We start from the raw sequence: 16,729 nt of genomic DNA on the forward strand, positions 1-16,729 counted from the left end.
ATAAAATATAACAACAATATAACATTTATAGCAAATCGAACCAAAATATTATTCAATATAATTTTAACATATTTTGTTCAGTTAAATTGAAATTAACTGATAAAATACAAGGCAGAGATAATTCTGAAACATTTTGGTCATTTAGCATAAAATAATTTATTTATTACAGCTATTTACTTTTTTCAGAACCATGTTTTTTTTTGGCACAATAATCATTAAAATTTTGAACCAAACTAAATGTTTAAGGCGTGATTAGTTCAGCAATTGAATTGGCAAAATTAACGGCTACAATACATGAAAATAAATAGTCTTAAATATTGTTTTTATTTACTAGTAATTTACAATTAAGCGCAAGAGGGCAGTTGGTTATTGCTGTTACCTGAATTGATTTTGGTCAAAGTAGTTATGTTGTTGTTGTTTATCTCACATTTTGGATTCGATTTTATGTCGGGCAGATTGATTTTCGAGCCACAAGTTTTACTTTTTTTGCAAGATATTTTTTCGTTATTGTTCAAATTTGGAATCAAGTCGCTTTTATCGATCTGCGTGATTTTCTGCAGCATTTTCCTGCAGTCGGCTCTCGTCTGCTCGATCCTCTTTTTCCAGTCGAACAACTCTGTTGTTTGCGGTATCTGCACAGTTTTGCATTTGATGTTTTCACTCTGGAGTCTTAAACGCTTTGCTATTTCGTCGTAGTTTCTCGATTTATAACGCGCCACCGCTTGTGTGATGCTGGCCTTTTTGACGCAGCAGTGTTTCTTGTACGACCGTTTCTTGGTTTCGACCTTCACGCGACGCTTGTTATATTCGCTGTCCGAAACTCCAGAGCTCACGCCCGAACTGGTGGTCACCACATCACCATATTTCCCATCATCGGTGTTTTCTCCGTTCCCTGTACTTTCTCCGAGCCTCGGCTCCTCCTTCAAACGATCGCTCAGCCTCGAGATCGCCTCTTTAACGTTCGGCGAGCCTAGATCTCTCGTCAAATCTTCACTCCCTTTTCTTGATCTCATTCCTCCTCTACCGATTTTGTTTCCTTTCACTGTCAAATTCATGCCCATGTACGGCTGAGGGCTTGAAACCTGCTGTCTGTATGCTAATTCGAACATACCTGTATCTGCTTCCTTGTTGTACCTTTTGTCTATAACAACTAAAAATAAGTTTTATGTTAATTACTATTTCAAATAAACTGACGAACAAATATAAGGGGTAAAACAGAGGAAGCTTCGTTATAGCCATTTAAAAGATTGCCCAATAACTTCAGTCAATTTTCATTTATATCCCAGAAGTGGATATATATTATTGGTTTCGGAAATAATCAATCACCTAAGAGTGTTTTCAGATTGTCTCACTGAGTTACGACGATTCCTTAGAAAAAAAAACCATTTTTAAAAAGAGTAGCAGTTGCTAATAAAAAAATTCACCGTGAGGTTGAAAGAAGAGAAAGATATTGGAGAAAGCTCAAATGGAGAAAGCACATAGGCAAAAACCCAAACATTTTGCATAAAGCCAAATCAGTATTAAACATTGTCCTGAGATTATGCAATAACAACTGGGGACCATAACCACACTCGACCTTCCACTCTTACATATTTATGACTTTATGTATAAAAGGTGGCTTTTGAGGGTGCCGAGGAAGGAAGATCCTTTTCCCTGGTATAAAATAGGTCTGAAATTCTAGCCTGTTTTGCTCTGAAATATATTTTTATTATAAACTGATTAATTTTTGAGGACTATGCGTGGTTTGGTTGGATGATCATAAACGGCCGAACTACATAAATAGTTTAAATTGATTCATAATTTATTTAGAGATCGTGAGATGCGGTCTGGTGTGATGTAGGTTCCAGAAAAACATTTTCTTTATCGTGCCAACGTTTCCATCTTTATTGAGATCATCTTCAGGGCCTGGGATTTACAAACATTGTTTACATTTAACAACTACATTTTGGATGTGGAAAAGTGAATTTATACAATGCAAAATATATTTTATATATTCAATCAAAGTATTTCTACTCACTCAAAGTGTTTGTCTTCTTTGTAAATGTGTCATTCTTGAATGTTGTGTCGAGAGTGCCAGTGAGATTTTGCTCTTTTGTGTTTATATACATTGGATTTTGAAGGGGTGGGGAAGGATGACGGTATAGAAAAGACATTTTTGTATAAGGCGTGGGCTTTTTTGAGGTGAAAGGAGCCGACGAAGGGAAAAAATGTGTTGGTGGCCAGATTATCCTTTCAGGATTATATAGAAAGGGATAAATTGGAAAAGGAAAGCTGAATTGTTGGTAAATTAGACTATGTGAAAAATATTTGATGTGCGGAATATAATGTGATGATATAGGTATGTTATCTGTATTGAATGTGATTAATGATATTGGCGTAGCTGCGACTGAGTTTACATGTATCTGTTCTGTAATTGATGCTGTGTTTATCTCGGTTGATATAAACCATTTCTAAGAAATTACGTTATATTATATTAAATATAAGTATTAATAAATACGTAATTAATAAATAAGTATTATTAAATACGTTATATTTGTTTTGTTCTGTATGTAATATTTTTGGATTTTTGAAGTCGAAATTGTGTTGGTGTTCAAAATGGTGGGTAGCGAGTGTTGTAGGAATTTGCTTGGGTTTTTTGCAATCATACATATGTTGCTTTACTCTCTTATACAGATATTGGGATGCAAGACCATGTAAGTTACCGGGCAGTTTAAACAGTTGATCTTGTAGATTACGTCAGATTTATTTGTTATTGGTGTGGGATCTTTAATTTTGGAAAAAAGTGTTTGAATCGTTTTATAATTTTTGAAGGCTATTTTGAAGTTATCGGACAAGAGAAATGTGTTTAATCTGTGTGATAGGCCTTGGATAAATGGTATGGAAATGTATGTTGGTTTATTTGTATTCGATAGAATAAATGTAGTATTATTAGGAATAGTGGATGGTGTAAATCCCAGGACCTGAAGATGATCTCAATAAAGTTCGAAACGTTGGCACGATAAAGAAAATGTTTTTCTGGAACCTACATCACACCAGACCGCATCTCACGATCTCTAAATAAATATCGATTAACGGTCACTAATCACCATACATGATTCATAATTTTTGCCTCAACCCAACTTTACATAAAAATTATAGATCCATTTAAATAATCATTTTAAATGGTTAACCAGGGCTAAAAACATAGATTAATACATAAATATTGTGCCGAATGTCTGATTTGGTTAAAAATGCGGTTATTTTATCATCAATTAAGGTTTCGGTTGACATAAAAAAGTATCTCTCGTGTCACTGACTTTTTTATCTCAACCAAAACCTTAATTAAAGATGAATTAATTGAAAAGAATTTAATTGGTCAATCGGACCACAAAACTTAATATATTTATCATCAATGTTAATCGTTGATTAGGGATGGTTAGGGGGTTGGCCTCCGTTTTTAAATGGCAAGGAAAATGAGATAATCGAAAGGTGTAAAAATTTAAAATACCCTTAATGACGTCTTCCAAACATTGGGAACACATCCTTGCTGTGACAGAGGTAGTCGGCGACATGCAAGGACTCGAGTTGATCTCGATCAGCCACGGTACGAGATCTTCAGTAAGCATAAAATCGGCGCCGTACAATTCGAAACAATTCCTTCTGTGTTCCATGTGTTCCTGTGCTGCCAGGAGAGCACCTGTGATGCATTCTTTCATCCCTCTGTAAATAACGGAGTCCCACCGATCCGATGGGAGGCCGAGAGTCCTGAAATGGGACTCTGTTAATAAATGTTTAAAGATATAATAAATGCAGCTAATGCGATGCACCAAAAAGATCGAATAAAATTGAATCATTTTGTTCGAAAAAATTTAAAATATATCAAGATATGATAAATAGGAAAAAAATCAAAGATATGTACCTCAGGTATGTTTTAAACGTATAGCAGTCCCACATGTTTTCATCTGGTAGGGCGCGATCCCTTTTATGAGCATTTTTATATTTGCACTGAATCGCGTTGTTCGACAAATGCACAGATTCGTGCATGTTATTCAGGGAGAAAAGCTGCGAACAAAATCTGAGATAGCTCTCTCTAGAACAACAAAAATATCGTCATGACAACGTTGTAAAGTAGCAACAGTTTTAATCTCACTTGTACATCCAAATCGTCAGAGGGTAGACGCTCGTGACGAGAAACCATTGTCTTATGTCGAATTTCGTGTTGTATATTAACAGAGGTCGTTCTGCGATAAAAAGACTGGATAGTTTCTGCCATGAAAAGGCCATATCTATTTATTTACCTATATATTTTTGGACGACGAATCTAGGCTCGTTTGATTGAAAGCAACTCACTCGTGCCACGATCTCCTCTAATTTATTCAACACGACGATCCCCCTTCCTCTAGACTTCGCGCCCGGCTTGACGATCCACAAATTGTTGGTACCGTCCATATTTTTTTGAGGCCAACAATCGTCCAACGCGGCCAATGTCATCTTACTGCATGAATATATCTCCTGCGATTTAGATTCAATTATTTCAAATTGCTTTATAATTTCAAGCTGAGTTGTATTTGTAATGTTTGATCATGAAAGTCGTACATTTTATAAACTAAATTATTAAATACTTAAAATAGGAAGAATATAATATACTCGACCGTTATTTGAGCATCACTCGCTGCGACAAATTTGTGCCCGTGATGAACGAATTGATAATAAAAAGTCAAAAATTGGTCCCATTGGTGATCCCACACTTTTTCTTCCGTCTCTCTGTCTATGTCTTCGTGGCTCTCTTTCGCTACAAATTCCGTTATCCTTTTAACAGCGAACTCCACCGTCTTCAACGGTATCTGCGGAATACGGCCTTTAATGAAAAGTCCTCTTTGTCCATACCTCTCCATACCTTTCCTTTTTCGTCGAATACCACTTGAGACTCGTCGATGAAGGAAGTCAGCCGTTTAAGAAGACCGACGCACGCCGTCAGACGAAAGTCTTTGATAAAGACGTCCAAGTCGTCGCTGTTGGATATGCTGTAACACCTGGGAAACATCGTGTTCGAGATGCCGGCCTCGCAAAACCAATGCGACTGCTGCAGATAATTACAAATGCCGACCTGTAAGGGAAAAGTTTGTAAATTATACGATTCCGGTTAGACCCGGAACGGTTGACACTGTTTTATTGTATTTATACACACAAGAGAAGACTCGCAAAACTGGGTCAATCCTTCTTCAGATTGAATTTGCAAAGTCACGCGAGTTTCCTTACTTTTTATCAAAACTGGTCGTATCTTCTGATATCTTGACTAAACCTTTATTCAATGACTGTAACAGTGCAATTAGAAAGGGGGTGGATTATAAAAAGGGGCTTTTTCAATTCCGTCTGATTTACTAGAGACACGGAATCATAGCTGTTAGAGGCTATTTGATTACACTCGGATGTGCGTGAGATATAACAGTTATGATTTTATGACACAGTTCGAAGGTGAAAAAGAAAATACAGGAAAAAGCGAAATTGTGCACACTTAAAACCTCACTATAATTTGTTGCCTTTATCTCTTCATCTGTGGCCTTCACTATTTTATAATTATATAATTATATAAATACATCTTTCTTTCGAAAAAAACTTGCCTAGATTGTTGGTTTTTGTTTCCTTTCAACAATTTTTAATTGCATCGACATTAAGCATTAAAGAATAAGGAAGAATAACATTTTTGTGTGGTGTGACGTAGGTTTTACAAAAACGTTTTCTTTATCGTGCCAACGTTTCGATCTTTATTGAGATCATCTTCAGGGCCTTGTGTTGCCGCATTTCAACAAAAAAGGTCTGTGATTGATAGCCGATGCAAGTTTCTTCTCATTGTTGGCGATGTCCTTCAGAATACTCTTTGCTTGGTCTCTTGTCTTGGTGCTTCTAAAACCTACGTCACACCAGACCGCATCTCACGATCTCCAAATAATCATTGGCTAACGGTTAAACACCACACATTTCTACACGAGAAGAACGAAAAAACTATTCTATGAACAGATTTCAACTACATATGGACACCAAGCAAAGAGTATTCTAAAGGACATCGCCAACAATGAGAAGAAACTTGCAACGGCTATCAAACAGAGAACTTTTTTGTTGAAATGCAGTCAACACAAGGCCCTGAAGATGATCTCAATAAAGATCGAAACGTTGGCACGATAAAGAAAATGTTTTTGTAAAACCTACGTCACCAGACCGCACCTCACGATCTCGAAATAATCATTAACATTATTTTTACTTTCTTTCTTCTCAACGTTGAGAAATAGTGGATATATTTTTGGTCTTTTGTCGAATATAAAATTGTGCTGTAGTTGACAGGATGCGTTGGTTGAAAGGGTGAAATTACATTTCGCAGTCTATGATTTTCGCGATGTCGCGGGCGAGTTCCACGAGGAAAACAGAACTCGTCAACTTTTTCCATGAACTAGTTTACACACCGGCAGCAGTGTAAAATAAAAAGCGCCTGGGAAGGGGGGCGATGTTTTGATGGGTGAAAAAACACTGTGAAGATCTTTGTGAAGTGTGTTATTGTTTATATAAGAAGGGGTTTATGTAAGAAACAATTAGTCTTAAAATCGTTGACGGAAAACTTCGTAATTTTTGAATATTGGAATATTTGGCCAATGCATATTGACCAACTTGGCACTCAAACATGCAAATATGTCTGTAGGTAGAAAGTTTTGATTTTAATGGTAACCTTGATCGTCGGGTCCAGTAGGTAGTGAAGTACTTTAAATCGTTTAACTGTCTGTTATTTTTGTTTTTTAAATCGTGTAAGGGGATTCCAAGTTTTGAGAGAGAAAGAAACGTACATCACACCATATCTAGATGCATTGGATAAATGTTAAAAAACCAAAAAAGGTGAGACAAGCAGAGGAAAGGACCAGTTAGCACAACCAAAGGATGCCCACAAGGGGGTACTATCACCTCATCGAGTAAAAATTAAGTGGTCAACCCACCATAATTCTCTCTCTCTCTCTCTCTCACACACACCGATGTTATAGTGCGTGTGACTATATCAATTTATAGTGTATTGATTATTGAATCTATACAACTGAAAAACATCAATAAATCTCAATTTTGCCACAGAACTTTCAATATTGGGTAATTCTATTTCGAAAAAATTGCCCCTCGTGCGGGTCGGCCTCTGTTTTGCGTTTAATGTTTCCAAGTTTTACCCGATGGAATTTCTCTCCGAAGGCCGATTTGGAACAAAAACAGTTACAGGCACAAGACAGCCGATCATTCGGCAACACTGATCTCGAGTTAGGCAACAGAAATGGAAATATTGATAGCTAGCTGTTAATAATTAAGGCCGTATCGACTTCCAGTTCACGGCGCGGGATGATACCAACCCACGAAACACTGCTGAAATATGCAGGCTATTAAAAACCTATTCTTAATAGCAATTATCACTTTTTTTAAAAAAGTTCAAACCATAGGAATTTCTTTTTACTTCTAGAATTCATTCACAAGGATAAATCGTGCCCTTGAAGAGTTATAAGGCCGCTTGAAGGTCTTCTAACTCAATTTGAAAGAATAGTGATGAAAGACAGCGCAGTAAATGCCATTTGCTACGGAAAATAATGCTTCCCGGTGTATTGAGGTTCGAGGATGGAATTGAATTGGATGAAGAAATTGTCAACATGACAACAAAAGGGGAGGTGGTGTGCCTAGCTGTTTACTTAATGACATCTACAAATGCGAGGTGTTCATGGCTTGGTAGCGAAAATCAAAAGAATAATCATGGACGTAGATAATTATCCGAGGAAATGGGGCTAAGGGGAAAAGGCATCTTTGAAAAAACAATGACAATGAAAAGTCTGCTCGATAAATATGGTGGACATAATGACAAAACTCCTGCTGATTGGCTATCAAAAGAAGCTGAAGAAAGCTGTGAGGGAAATGGAACGAAGGTGGAAGTGACAGTCGAAAGAGGAAGTTATCCCAAAGCTCACCGGTTTTGAGAGATGTAGAAAAATCTTCTGAGAAAAAGAAGAAGAAACATGACGAAGAAATAGAACAGCAAGTTATTGAAGAAACATCGCTTGTAGAGGTCAAGAGGGAAAAACAACAATGTAATGTAAAAATTGTAAACAATTGTAAAGTTCTGAAAAATATTTACAAATCATACTGACAGGAGGAACAACAACCTTTGTTGATCTCCCAATTTTTCTCAACGGTTAGACCTGGGTAAGCAAGTCCCGGGGCAATCTCCGCTTTAATCGTCTGACGGGATTGTAGGGATGGATTATGTTGAATGAAACCTGGCAACTTTGATGGTGGATTAATTTATTTACAAAGGGTATTTTGAGGTCGTTGTTAAGGGTGGTAAGGAGCGTCTACTATGTTTTAAAGACTTTTGATCGGAAGTTGGATATGATAAGTTTAACGATGCCTCATAGTTTCAGCCCAAATGCTAAATCAATTTCAGTAGTGTTTTGTAGTGAGTTTTTTGCTGACATGTTAGATTTGCGTCCAAGTAGTTTATACAGTAGTGCGAAGCGTCAGGTCAGTTCCTGTCTTTTTATTTGTATGTGTTGGTCTTCTATTAAACGTAAATCAAGGTAGACCTCGTAAGGATGTCCCGGGTTCATATCCGCTTCAGTTGCTTTCCCGGGAGTAGAGATGGATAAAGTTAATGGTTTAGGTAGTGTTGGAAACGAAGCAGGGCGCGTTGAATTGTTCCGAGGATATCTTTGGATGTTCGTATGTCCAAACTGGGTGCGGTGTCAAATTGTGCCGACCTCATGGGGTTAACCAAGTAGGTATGCAAAATGTGCCGGTTATGGATTATTCCTGTTTACCAGGAAATGTAAAGTGCCGATGGCAGAAGGAAGCTGGAGTCATAAGTACATTATGTAGATGCAATGTCATCAAAAACGCATTCAGTTTTAAATAAATGATTAATTAATTTTAAGGGTGAACTTTCCTGAACACAGCCTGTTAACAAGCTGAATGCTGCTGATTTTGCGGTTCTCGAATACTCATAACAGTGACTTGATGAAAGCTTGTTTACAATTTCTAATTCAAATATAAATTGCATGTCTACATTGAAACTCACCTCCATTTGATTTCTCATGGTTCCATTGTGAACTGCTAGCGATATTTGAAGTTATTTATTAATAAGTGCAAACACCCCGGGTGCCCGGTGACCACAGTCACTTTAACGATTTCTTCGTGCGTTCCCAACATAATTATTGAAGACAGTCGGAAACAAGACTGAACGATTGGTTAAGGATTTATTTATCCACGGCTCTATACACATGACCATTGCCAGACACCTCTTTTACATCAGGGATTAAAGCTCACGGACAATCCCACCTCAGGTAGCGGTGAGGTCGGCTCAATTTACCATCGTCCCACATAAGCTTCAGTAGTGTCTTAAAAAATGTTGGTTTATTTTGGTGATACATGTGATGTTCTTCGTAATAATTTGTATAGTTGTCAGAAGCGTCTGTTTAATTCTTGTCTTTTAATTTGTGGGTGTCGATTCCAGGTTTCCACCGAAGATAACGTACGCAGTGGTTGATGCTCCAAAGTTGTCCCATTCGGCTATTCGTTGGATGTTTGACTGACTGGAGCTCATCCGAAGCAATTGAAGTCTAGAGATCAGAGGAAAGCACGGCTGTGACTTCTAGTTGTATTGTCTGTCATGAAAATTATTTTAAAAACTTAGTTTTGTTTATCATACAACCTATACTTTTGAACGAAATATTTCAGTGATCGTCCATTAAAAAAATTCAAACCCATTGACAGAAATTACTCATGTGGAAAAATTGCCGAGAAAGGTGTATTTGAACTTTACAAAAACCAACCTCCTAGAATCATTTTTCATATTAACATTTTTTCATGATTCTTTAAACAATATTTACCTTTTTTTATTATTTACAGTTAGTTACACAAAGAAAACCAAAAATTGTCATGAACTTTTTTTTTTCAAAATTTCTGGTTAAACTTGGCCATTCATCGTACTCTCGAAGATGTGTCCTTATTTGATCTTTAAAGTACTACACCATAGGTACATTGACTGATCACTGTTGACGATTAACCTGAGGACACTAATTCGGGTTATTGATTGATCCAGTAACGGCTATTGTGGCTATTTAATGATCCATCACTATTAAAAGTAGATTAATCGGATAAAATTATTCTGGAGAAACTCCGGCGTTTTTCGTTTAACTTGATGACTAAGTGAAGGTTAACTAAAGGCTGAAAGTGATATTCGCACGAGTTACCTTAGTAGTGAAGTAGACTCTCGGAAACCTCGAAACGAGAGTGGTTTTGCTCAAAGAATTCCAGTCGATGTTTTCCGACGTCGCCCAGAGGAAGCTCACCGGTGTGTGGCGAAGGAGACGTGATATGACCAGTCGTTCCGTCTCGTCTGCACTTTGCAATCGGGCCAAAACGCTCACTAAAAAAAGTTCTCACATTTTATTTTGTTGCCCTTCTCTACAAATGCTATTTCATAAGATCAACCGTCATCGTCGAACTGCCTCTGCTTCGGCAGTGTTAGTCGCTGGAGGTCGAAATTCTGTACCCAACCCCTATTCTTGAGTGCTTCCTTTATAGACGGGTACCTCCCGAGGATTGTGAAAGTTTTGTGATGCTATAATAAAATGAGAAAGTATTTATTTAATGTTTTTTTTTAATTGTTTTTTAGTAATATTTCTTTTAATATCAGTTCCAAAAGGTTGGTTTAGTAGACCAGTTGTAAAATGTTCAGGATGTGTAAGAACTCAAATCATTAACACAACGTACTTACAATGATTATTTAGTGATCGTGAGATGCGGTCTGGTGTAATGTAGGTTTAGAAAAACATTTTCTTTATCGTGCCAATGTGTGGTGATTAGTGACCGTTAATAAATATTTATTTAAATATATCGTGCCAATGTTTCGATCGTTATTGAGATCAACTTCAGAGCCTTGGATTTATAAACATTGTTTAAATGATACAAATTCATATAAAATTTAAAATGAGTTTATTCAATGATGTACACAATATATTAAATTTACCTATGAATTTTAGGTTTCATTGGTCCCAAAGAAGCGACTCGTAGAAAAATAAATTTCTATTCTTACTTTCTTCCCCACTCGTTCAAAATTAAACATATATAAACAAAAAACATTAACATCTCACTAACACTCTCAACACCACCACAAAAGACACATCTACACAGAAAACACACACTTTGCTTGAGTACAAATACTTTGATTAAACCGAAAAATTTCTATATTGTAGTACAGTAGTAGTATTTATACAAAATTGTATTAATTCATAGTCATATCTTATATGTATTTGTATAATTGAAAGAATGTTTATTAATACCAGGTCGTGATGATATCTCAATAAAGATCCAAACGTTGGCACGATAAAGAAAATGTTTTTATAAACTTACATCAAACCGGACCGCATCTCACAATCTCTTAATAATCATTACTTAACGGTCACTAAATAGTACACAGTACTATACAATATTTTCATGTACTGATTACTGATTTATACACCGGTGACCGATGTTTGTGCTCCACGCATTTTTTAATGAAAGCAAATTAAAAAAATTAAAATGCACGTATTTCATGGATTCTGATAAATTTGTTGAAGTATTTAGAAAAAGACATTTTTGTGCCGACGTTTCGATCTTTATTCGGGTCATCTTCAGGGCCACACAGGTGAATTACAAAGCATACGTTGATTGGAAAAAATGCAATACCAATGTAATTAATATAAATATGGAACCAAGTATTTCATAGTCGCATAAAATGTGGCGCTATTCTTTTGGTGACATATTTGTTTTATGTGAAATTGTGAAAAATGAATTTACATATATTCTGCTGTTTTCATAAGATTGTGACAGGGTGGGGGACGCGGTAAATCTGGGAAAATTTCTTTGGTCGTAGGCGGTTTTATTTGACTCAGAAGAAGTCGAGAAGGGGAATTTTCTGGATTGATTTGTGATACGGGATTTATGCAATATCGTAACTACGCTGAGTTTGCATGTATCTGTTATGTAGTTAATGCTGTATGTGTCTCTGTTAATGTAAACCATTTCTAAAAATTGCGTTTGTATTTTTTTCAGTGTTTAATATTGTATTTTGTCGAAATCGGTGTGTGGCCATGCTTTAGGATTGTTATTTTGTGTTTTACACTCATAGATGTATCTTTTTTTTCCGTTTGTCCAAATATTGTAATTTAATCCTAATGTATATAGCTGGACAGTTCATACAATTGATTTTATAAATTACATCGGATTTGTAGGCTGTTGGTGTTGGAACTTTGACTTTGGAAAAAAAGTGTGTTCTGCTTTGTGTTTTTTGAAGGTCATTTTACCGTGGCGTGGCCTGAGGAGAGAAATTGTAATTTATCCAGGCCCTGAAGATGACTCGGCAAAAAAATGTGTTTTTCTAAAATACTTCATTTCTGACCGCTCCTCAGGACTTCAACAAATTAAACAAAATATTAAACTGGTCGCTAAAAACAAACGTTTCTGATAAATTTTATTTTGAGTAATATAAATAGATTTCCCCCCTAAATATTGCAGAATACACCAATCAACATTTTTTTTTATGTGACCCAATTACTTTTTTCCAATTATTTGATAGTGTCTCCTGAAAACATAAAAAAAAGATTTTGTTAAATCTGACATGGCTTTCAAAATTTATTCTCAATTTTGTATGAAAAACAAAAAATTGAAAAAAAAATGTATTTCTAAATTGTCTATCATATAAAGAAACTGTTCAAAGTGGGCACCATCACCGGCCACACATGCTGAAGTTCTGATCTTCCAAGCCCTGTTTTTAGCAGATCTTTGGAGGCCGGTTCTAGGTTTAGGCAGACTAAGGTTATCCTTTCTTCCAGATCGTCTACCGAAGAGATCACAAGTTCCGTAGACATTATTTTTTAAGTACCCACAAAAAATATTCAATCGGAGTTAGGTCCGGTGATTGGGGTGGCCATTCCCGTTAACTTTTTCTCGAGGTAACTTGAAACAAACCTCGCACTATGTGCCGGGCTACCATCTTGCTGAAAATACATATCCAACCGATGTTGCAAAGGAACATCTTCCAGCAGTGCTGGCAAAATATTTCTTAAAAACGTTAAATTTTTGGTGTAGAAGTACAACGAAGTTGTTCCCTTATAGCTCCACACCTTAAAAATGTCTCAATTTTGTATGAAAAACAAAAACATTTTTAAAAAATTTATTTCTAAATTACCAACAAAAAGAGTTCATAAATAATATAAGAAAATAAACTTTTAAAAAATAGTGAACAAATTTATCGGCAGAAAAAAAAAAGCTTTCGATAAATGCGTTGTCGGTAGTTCTGTAATAAAAGATGTTAAAAATGAAATAAGTATCCCTCGGCTTAAAACCAAGTTTTTCTTTAAGTTCTGTCTTAATCCCACAGAAGGAAAAAATTATTCATTGTTGGATTTATTTCAAAATTATTCATAATTGTATTTCTATTAGTACATTTTTTAAGAGGGTTCTCAACAGCAAAGGTTATATCAATCCTCGGGGTGCCGGTGTTTTTGAAAAAAAAAAGCCCATTTGAAGTATGTCGGGTTCGAATGCAGGGCCGCTGGATTACCTTACAGTGATGAGCTGAGTTTAGTCAACGCCTAAACCGTTGCGGCCACCGTCGCCCCCCTTAGTACTGGGCAATATTTGAAACGTCATGTGCATTTTTGTATTTTAAAGAAATTTTTCATTATTTTTTAATTATCCAGCAAATTCAATCCTTTCAATCTAAAGTCTCTACCGTATCCTCAATGCTCTTTTCTAAGTCACCAATCAAACGATCCATAAAGATCTTAAATCCCATTCGTCAAAAATCTTATCCGAACACGCTTCTTCAATTTCTACTAGGTCATTTCAGCACCCGACGAATGCAATTGCTAGATTCAAAACCATTCACTCTCACTCATTCTTAAATAGATTATTTCTCATTTAGACACCATACACTCAAGGTAGAGAACGTGCTATTCCGCCGGCCCTCTCACACTACACATTCACGCCAATAAATACATTCTCACTCAATACACACTAGTGGACACCAAAATCTATAAACTATTATATACAGTAAAACTATCATATACTTGTTCCCATGCTCAAGCACAATTTTCATGTCGGGTGGCATTCCTACACGCTCTTTATATGGAGCCGAGAGGTTTCACGCTTCAATTATGTGAGACACATCGAGCAATTTTTCTCTACTTGCCGGACACATACGCGGGCTCATGTGTCAACCTCGTATGACCTATTCTTAATCGAGTGAGGTCGACACTTCTTCTACGAGTCATATAATTTCTATATAATTTATATATGTTTATACTAAACGCTAGGGTTTTATTTTTTATTTTTATTTTTTCATTTCATATCTCTAAGCAAAAAGTAAGATTCGGTAGCGTTGTTGACTCTCAGTCATCTGTCCTCTCGCCGCATTCATTCACTCTAATAATAAATAACACATGCAAAACATCATCACCAAACTATTTTCTAAAAATTAATTTAAAAAACACCGCTGTACTCAACATTTCTCCGACTCGCTCCCTGTACGGAGCCATGACTATACTTTCATAATGTGATACACATCGGGCGGACTTTCTCAGGTTCCTTTGGCCTTAAAACAAGAGCATTTTCAATTTTCTTATTATGTTTATCTTTTTCTACTATATAACTGAGTATTATACTGTTTAACTTAAATTAATGAATACGAATAAAAAGTTTCGTTTTTGTTTTTTACGAAGAGGGCTTAGTTAACGCATCTTATTATAAAATTAGGCCCTTTAGTATAGTGCTTGAGTATTATTTTTGACATTTTTATTTTCAAATATACGTTTGAAATGGATGGAAAACCGATCTCGTGTCAAAACTTGACCTAACACGTCTATTTTAAGATGCGTGTTAACCTGGAGAAAATAAATACACTCCAGAGTCGTTGAGATACTAGATCTTTACGTAGATCTATAAATAGAAATCACTTGATGTGCTAGTTTAAAATAGACCTCCATTCAAAATATCCACACCTTAGAATGAAACATATCTGTACAAATAAAAATCCAGCATGTATTGCACGGACATACATTTGATTTTTTTATCAATTAACCGTCCCGCGCAATCACAGAACAATTGGGGATATTTTATCCGTTTTCTTCTAGTTCAAAGCAAAGCAGAAACTTTATGGTTGATGATTTAGTCAAAAAAAATAAAAAATAATACAATAACTTTAACTTCCATCTAATAATAACAAATCTAAAAAAATGAAATTACCTATGTAACATATATAAGTGTATGTGTCAAACTACTTTGCACAATTTTGATATTTTAAAATTTAGGGATAACAATTTTTTTAATCAATATTTATTTTACCAAATGTTCATAACTGTCGTAAGGTAATGGCTTAGTAAGCACTAGTATTAAAAATCTTGAGTCCATCTCCATAAATAATTGATCTGTGGTTTTCAGTAGTTTATTTAAAACGTAATAAATAGCTAGTTTTAATTCTTTGCACTCTTTTTGAAAATTTTAGCAAATATTTAGTTTTAAGAGAATAAATCAAACTAGCAACGTGTTTGTACTTGCAACAAGTGCGTTATGAATGTTGCATGCTAAAAACAACCGAAAAGTTTCGGTATAGCCCCCCAAACAGTAGTACAACCACTAAACAAATTCATCTCGTAAGGTTTAGAAGAATTCTTATTATAAAATACCATATCAATTTGAAAATTAATTTGCGTGCAATAGTGCTGTATTTGAAAATTGTTGATCACCGGTATAGTTTGCTAAGAGCAGGAAATCACCTGAGCTGCTTTTTCAACTATTTCCCGTAATTCCTTAAGCCTTTCAGGTGAAATTGATGGATGAGTAATTATAGAACTGGCACAAGAGGACGATCTTCTTTTTTTCTTAAGGATTGACGGGGATATTTTGCCTTTGGACCGGCCTCGCTGTCTTTTGTCGTCGAGTCTCTTTTTCTCTTTGATGGACGCATTTTCTTCAAGAGCGTTGGTTTCTTCGCTCTCGTTTTCTTCTGCTTTCTCGACAAACGTCTCTTCTTCGTCTAAGGGGCCGGCCTGGACTCCTATGTCTGACGTCTCGATCTCTGGAGAATCATCAGAGCCCGCCAAGTCCGCAGCCGACTCTTCGGACATCTCTACCCAGACTGTGGAGGAAGAAGCTTACAGCCGTAACGATGCCAGCACCGCCTACAGGTGGTCTTCTTAAGCCCTTAACCATCCGACATCGCCAACTGGTACTCCGACCTCTCTTGAATTTGACCTCGTTTCTACCCTTATACTCTTCTTCCTCGATCAGAGACCGTGACCTCTTGCAATACCGAGCCTACTGCCTAACTCTAGATCGATAATACCGTATACAAACCAGCTATAATTACGAAATTAGTCCGTATCCACTACTTTACTATGGACTTTATTTGCTTCTTTGAAAGTATGAAACGATTCACAACTGTAATTTTTAGCATGGATATGTTTTAGGCCTGCATACAAAAAACAAAACAAAAATAATATCATTTGCGTGTACGAAAACGCGTTAACGAGTAGTGCTTAGAATAAGTGCAGTTTTTCCGAATTCGAGCTCATAAACGTTCAATTCAAATACGAAGTCGTTCACACGCTCATTCTGTGGGTATGAAGGTGAATTTCACGAATTCACAGACCAAAATTATAACCTTGATTCAATTTTTTTTCGAGGAAGCTCAGAAAATGTG

The 16,729-nt window shown here is 36.0% G+C and overlaps 1 protein-coding gene across 1 annotated transcript; it reads right to left on the reverse strand.

Moving 5' to 3' along the window:
* Positions 1-116: 116 nt before the first annotated feature.
* On the reverse strand, positions 117-16,349 carry LOC106672555 (tubulin glycylase 3A-like). Its single transcript, XM_014404079.2, has 10 exons — positions 15,804-16,349; positions 10,480-10,609; positions 10,239-10,414; positions 4,877-5,086; positions 4,632-4,823; positions 4,278-4,491; positions 4,130-4,220; positions 3,899-4,069; positions 3,488-3,744; positions 117-1,150 (listed from the first exon to the last, which is right to left on the reverse strand). Exons 1-10 carry the CDS (start codon positions 16,152-16,154, stop codon positions 345-347), a joined length of 2,598 nt encoding a protein of 865 aa, XP_014259565.2. The 5' UTR covers positions 16,155-16,349; the 3' UTR covers positions 117-344.
* Positions 16,350-16,729: the final 380 nt, after the last annotated feature.

The sequence above is a fragment of the Cimex lectularius genome, unplaced genomic scaffold (genome assembly GCF_000648675.2).
Source record: "Cimex lectularius strain Harlan isolate CLEC.00 unplaced genomic scaffold, Clec_2.1 scaffold139, whole genome shotgun sequence".
Classification (NCBI taxonomy): Eukaryota; Metazoa; Arthropoda; class Insecta; order Hemiptera; family Cimicidae; genus Cimex; species Cimex lectularius.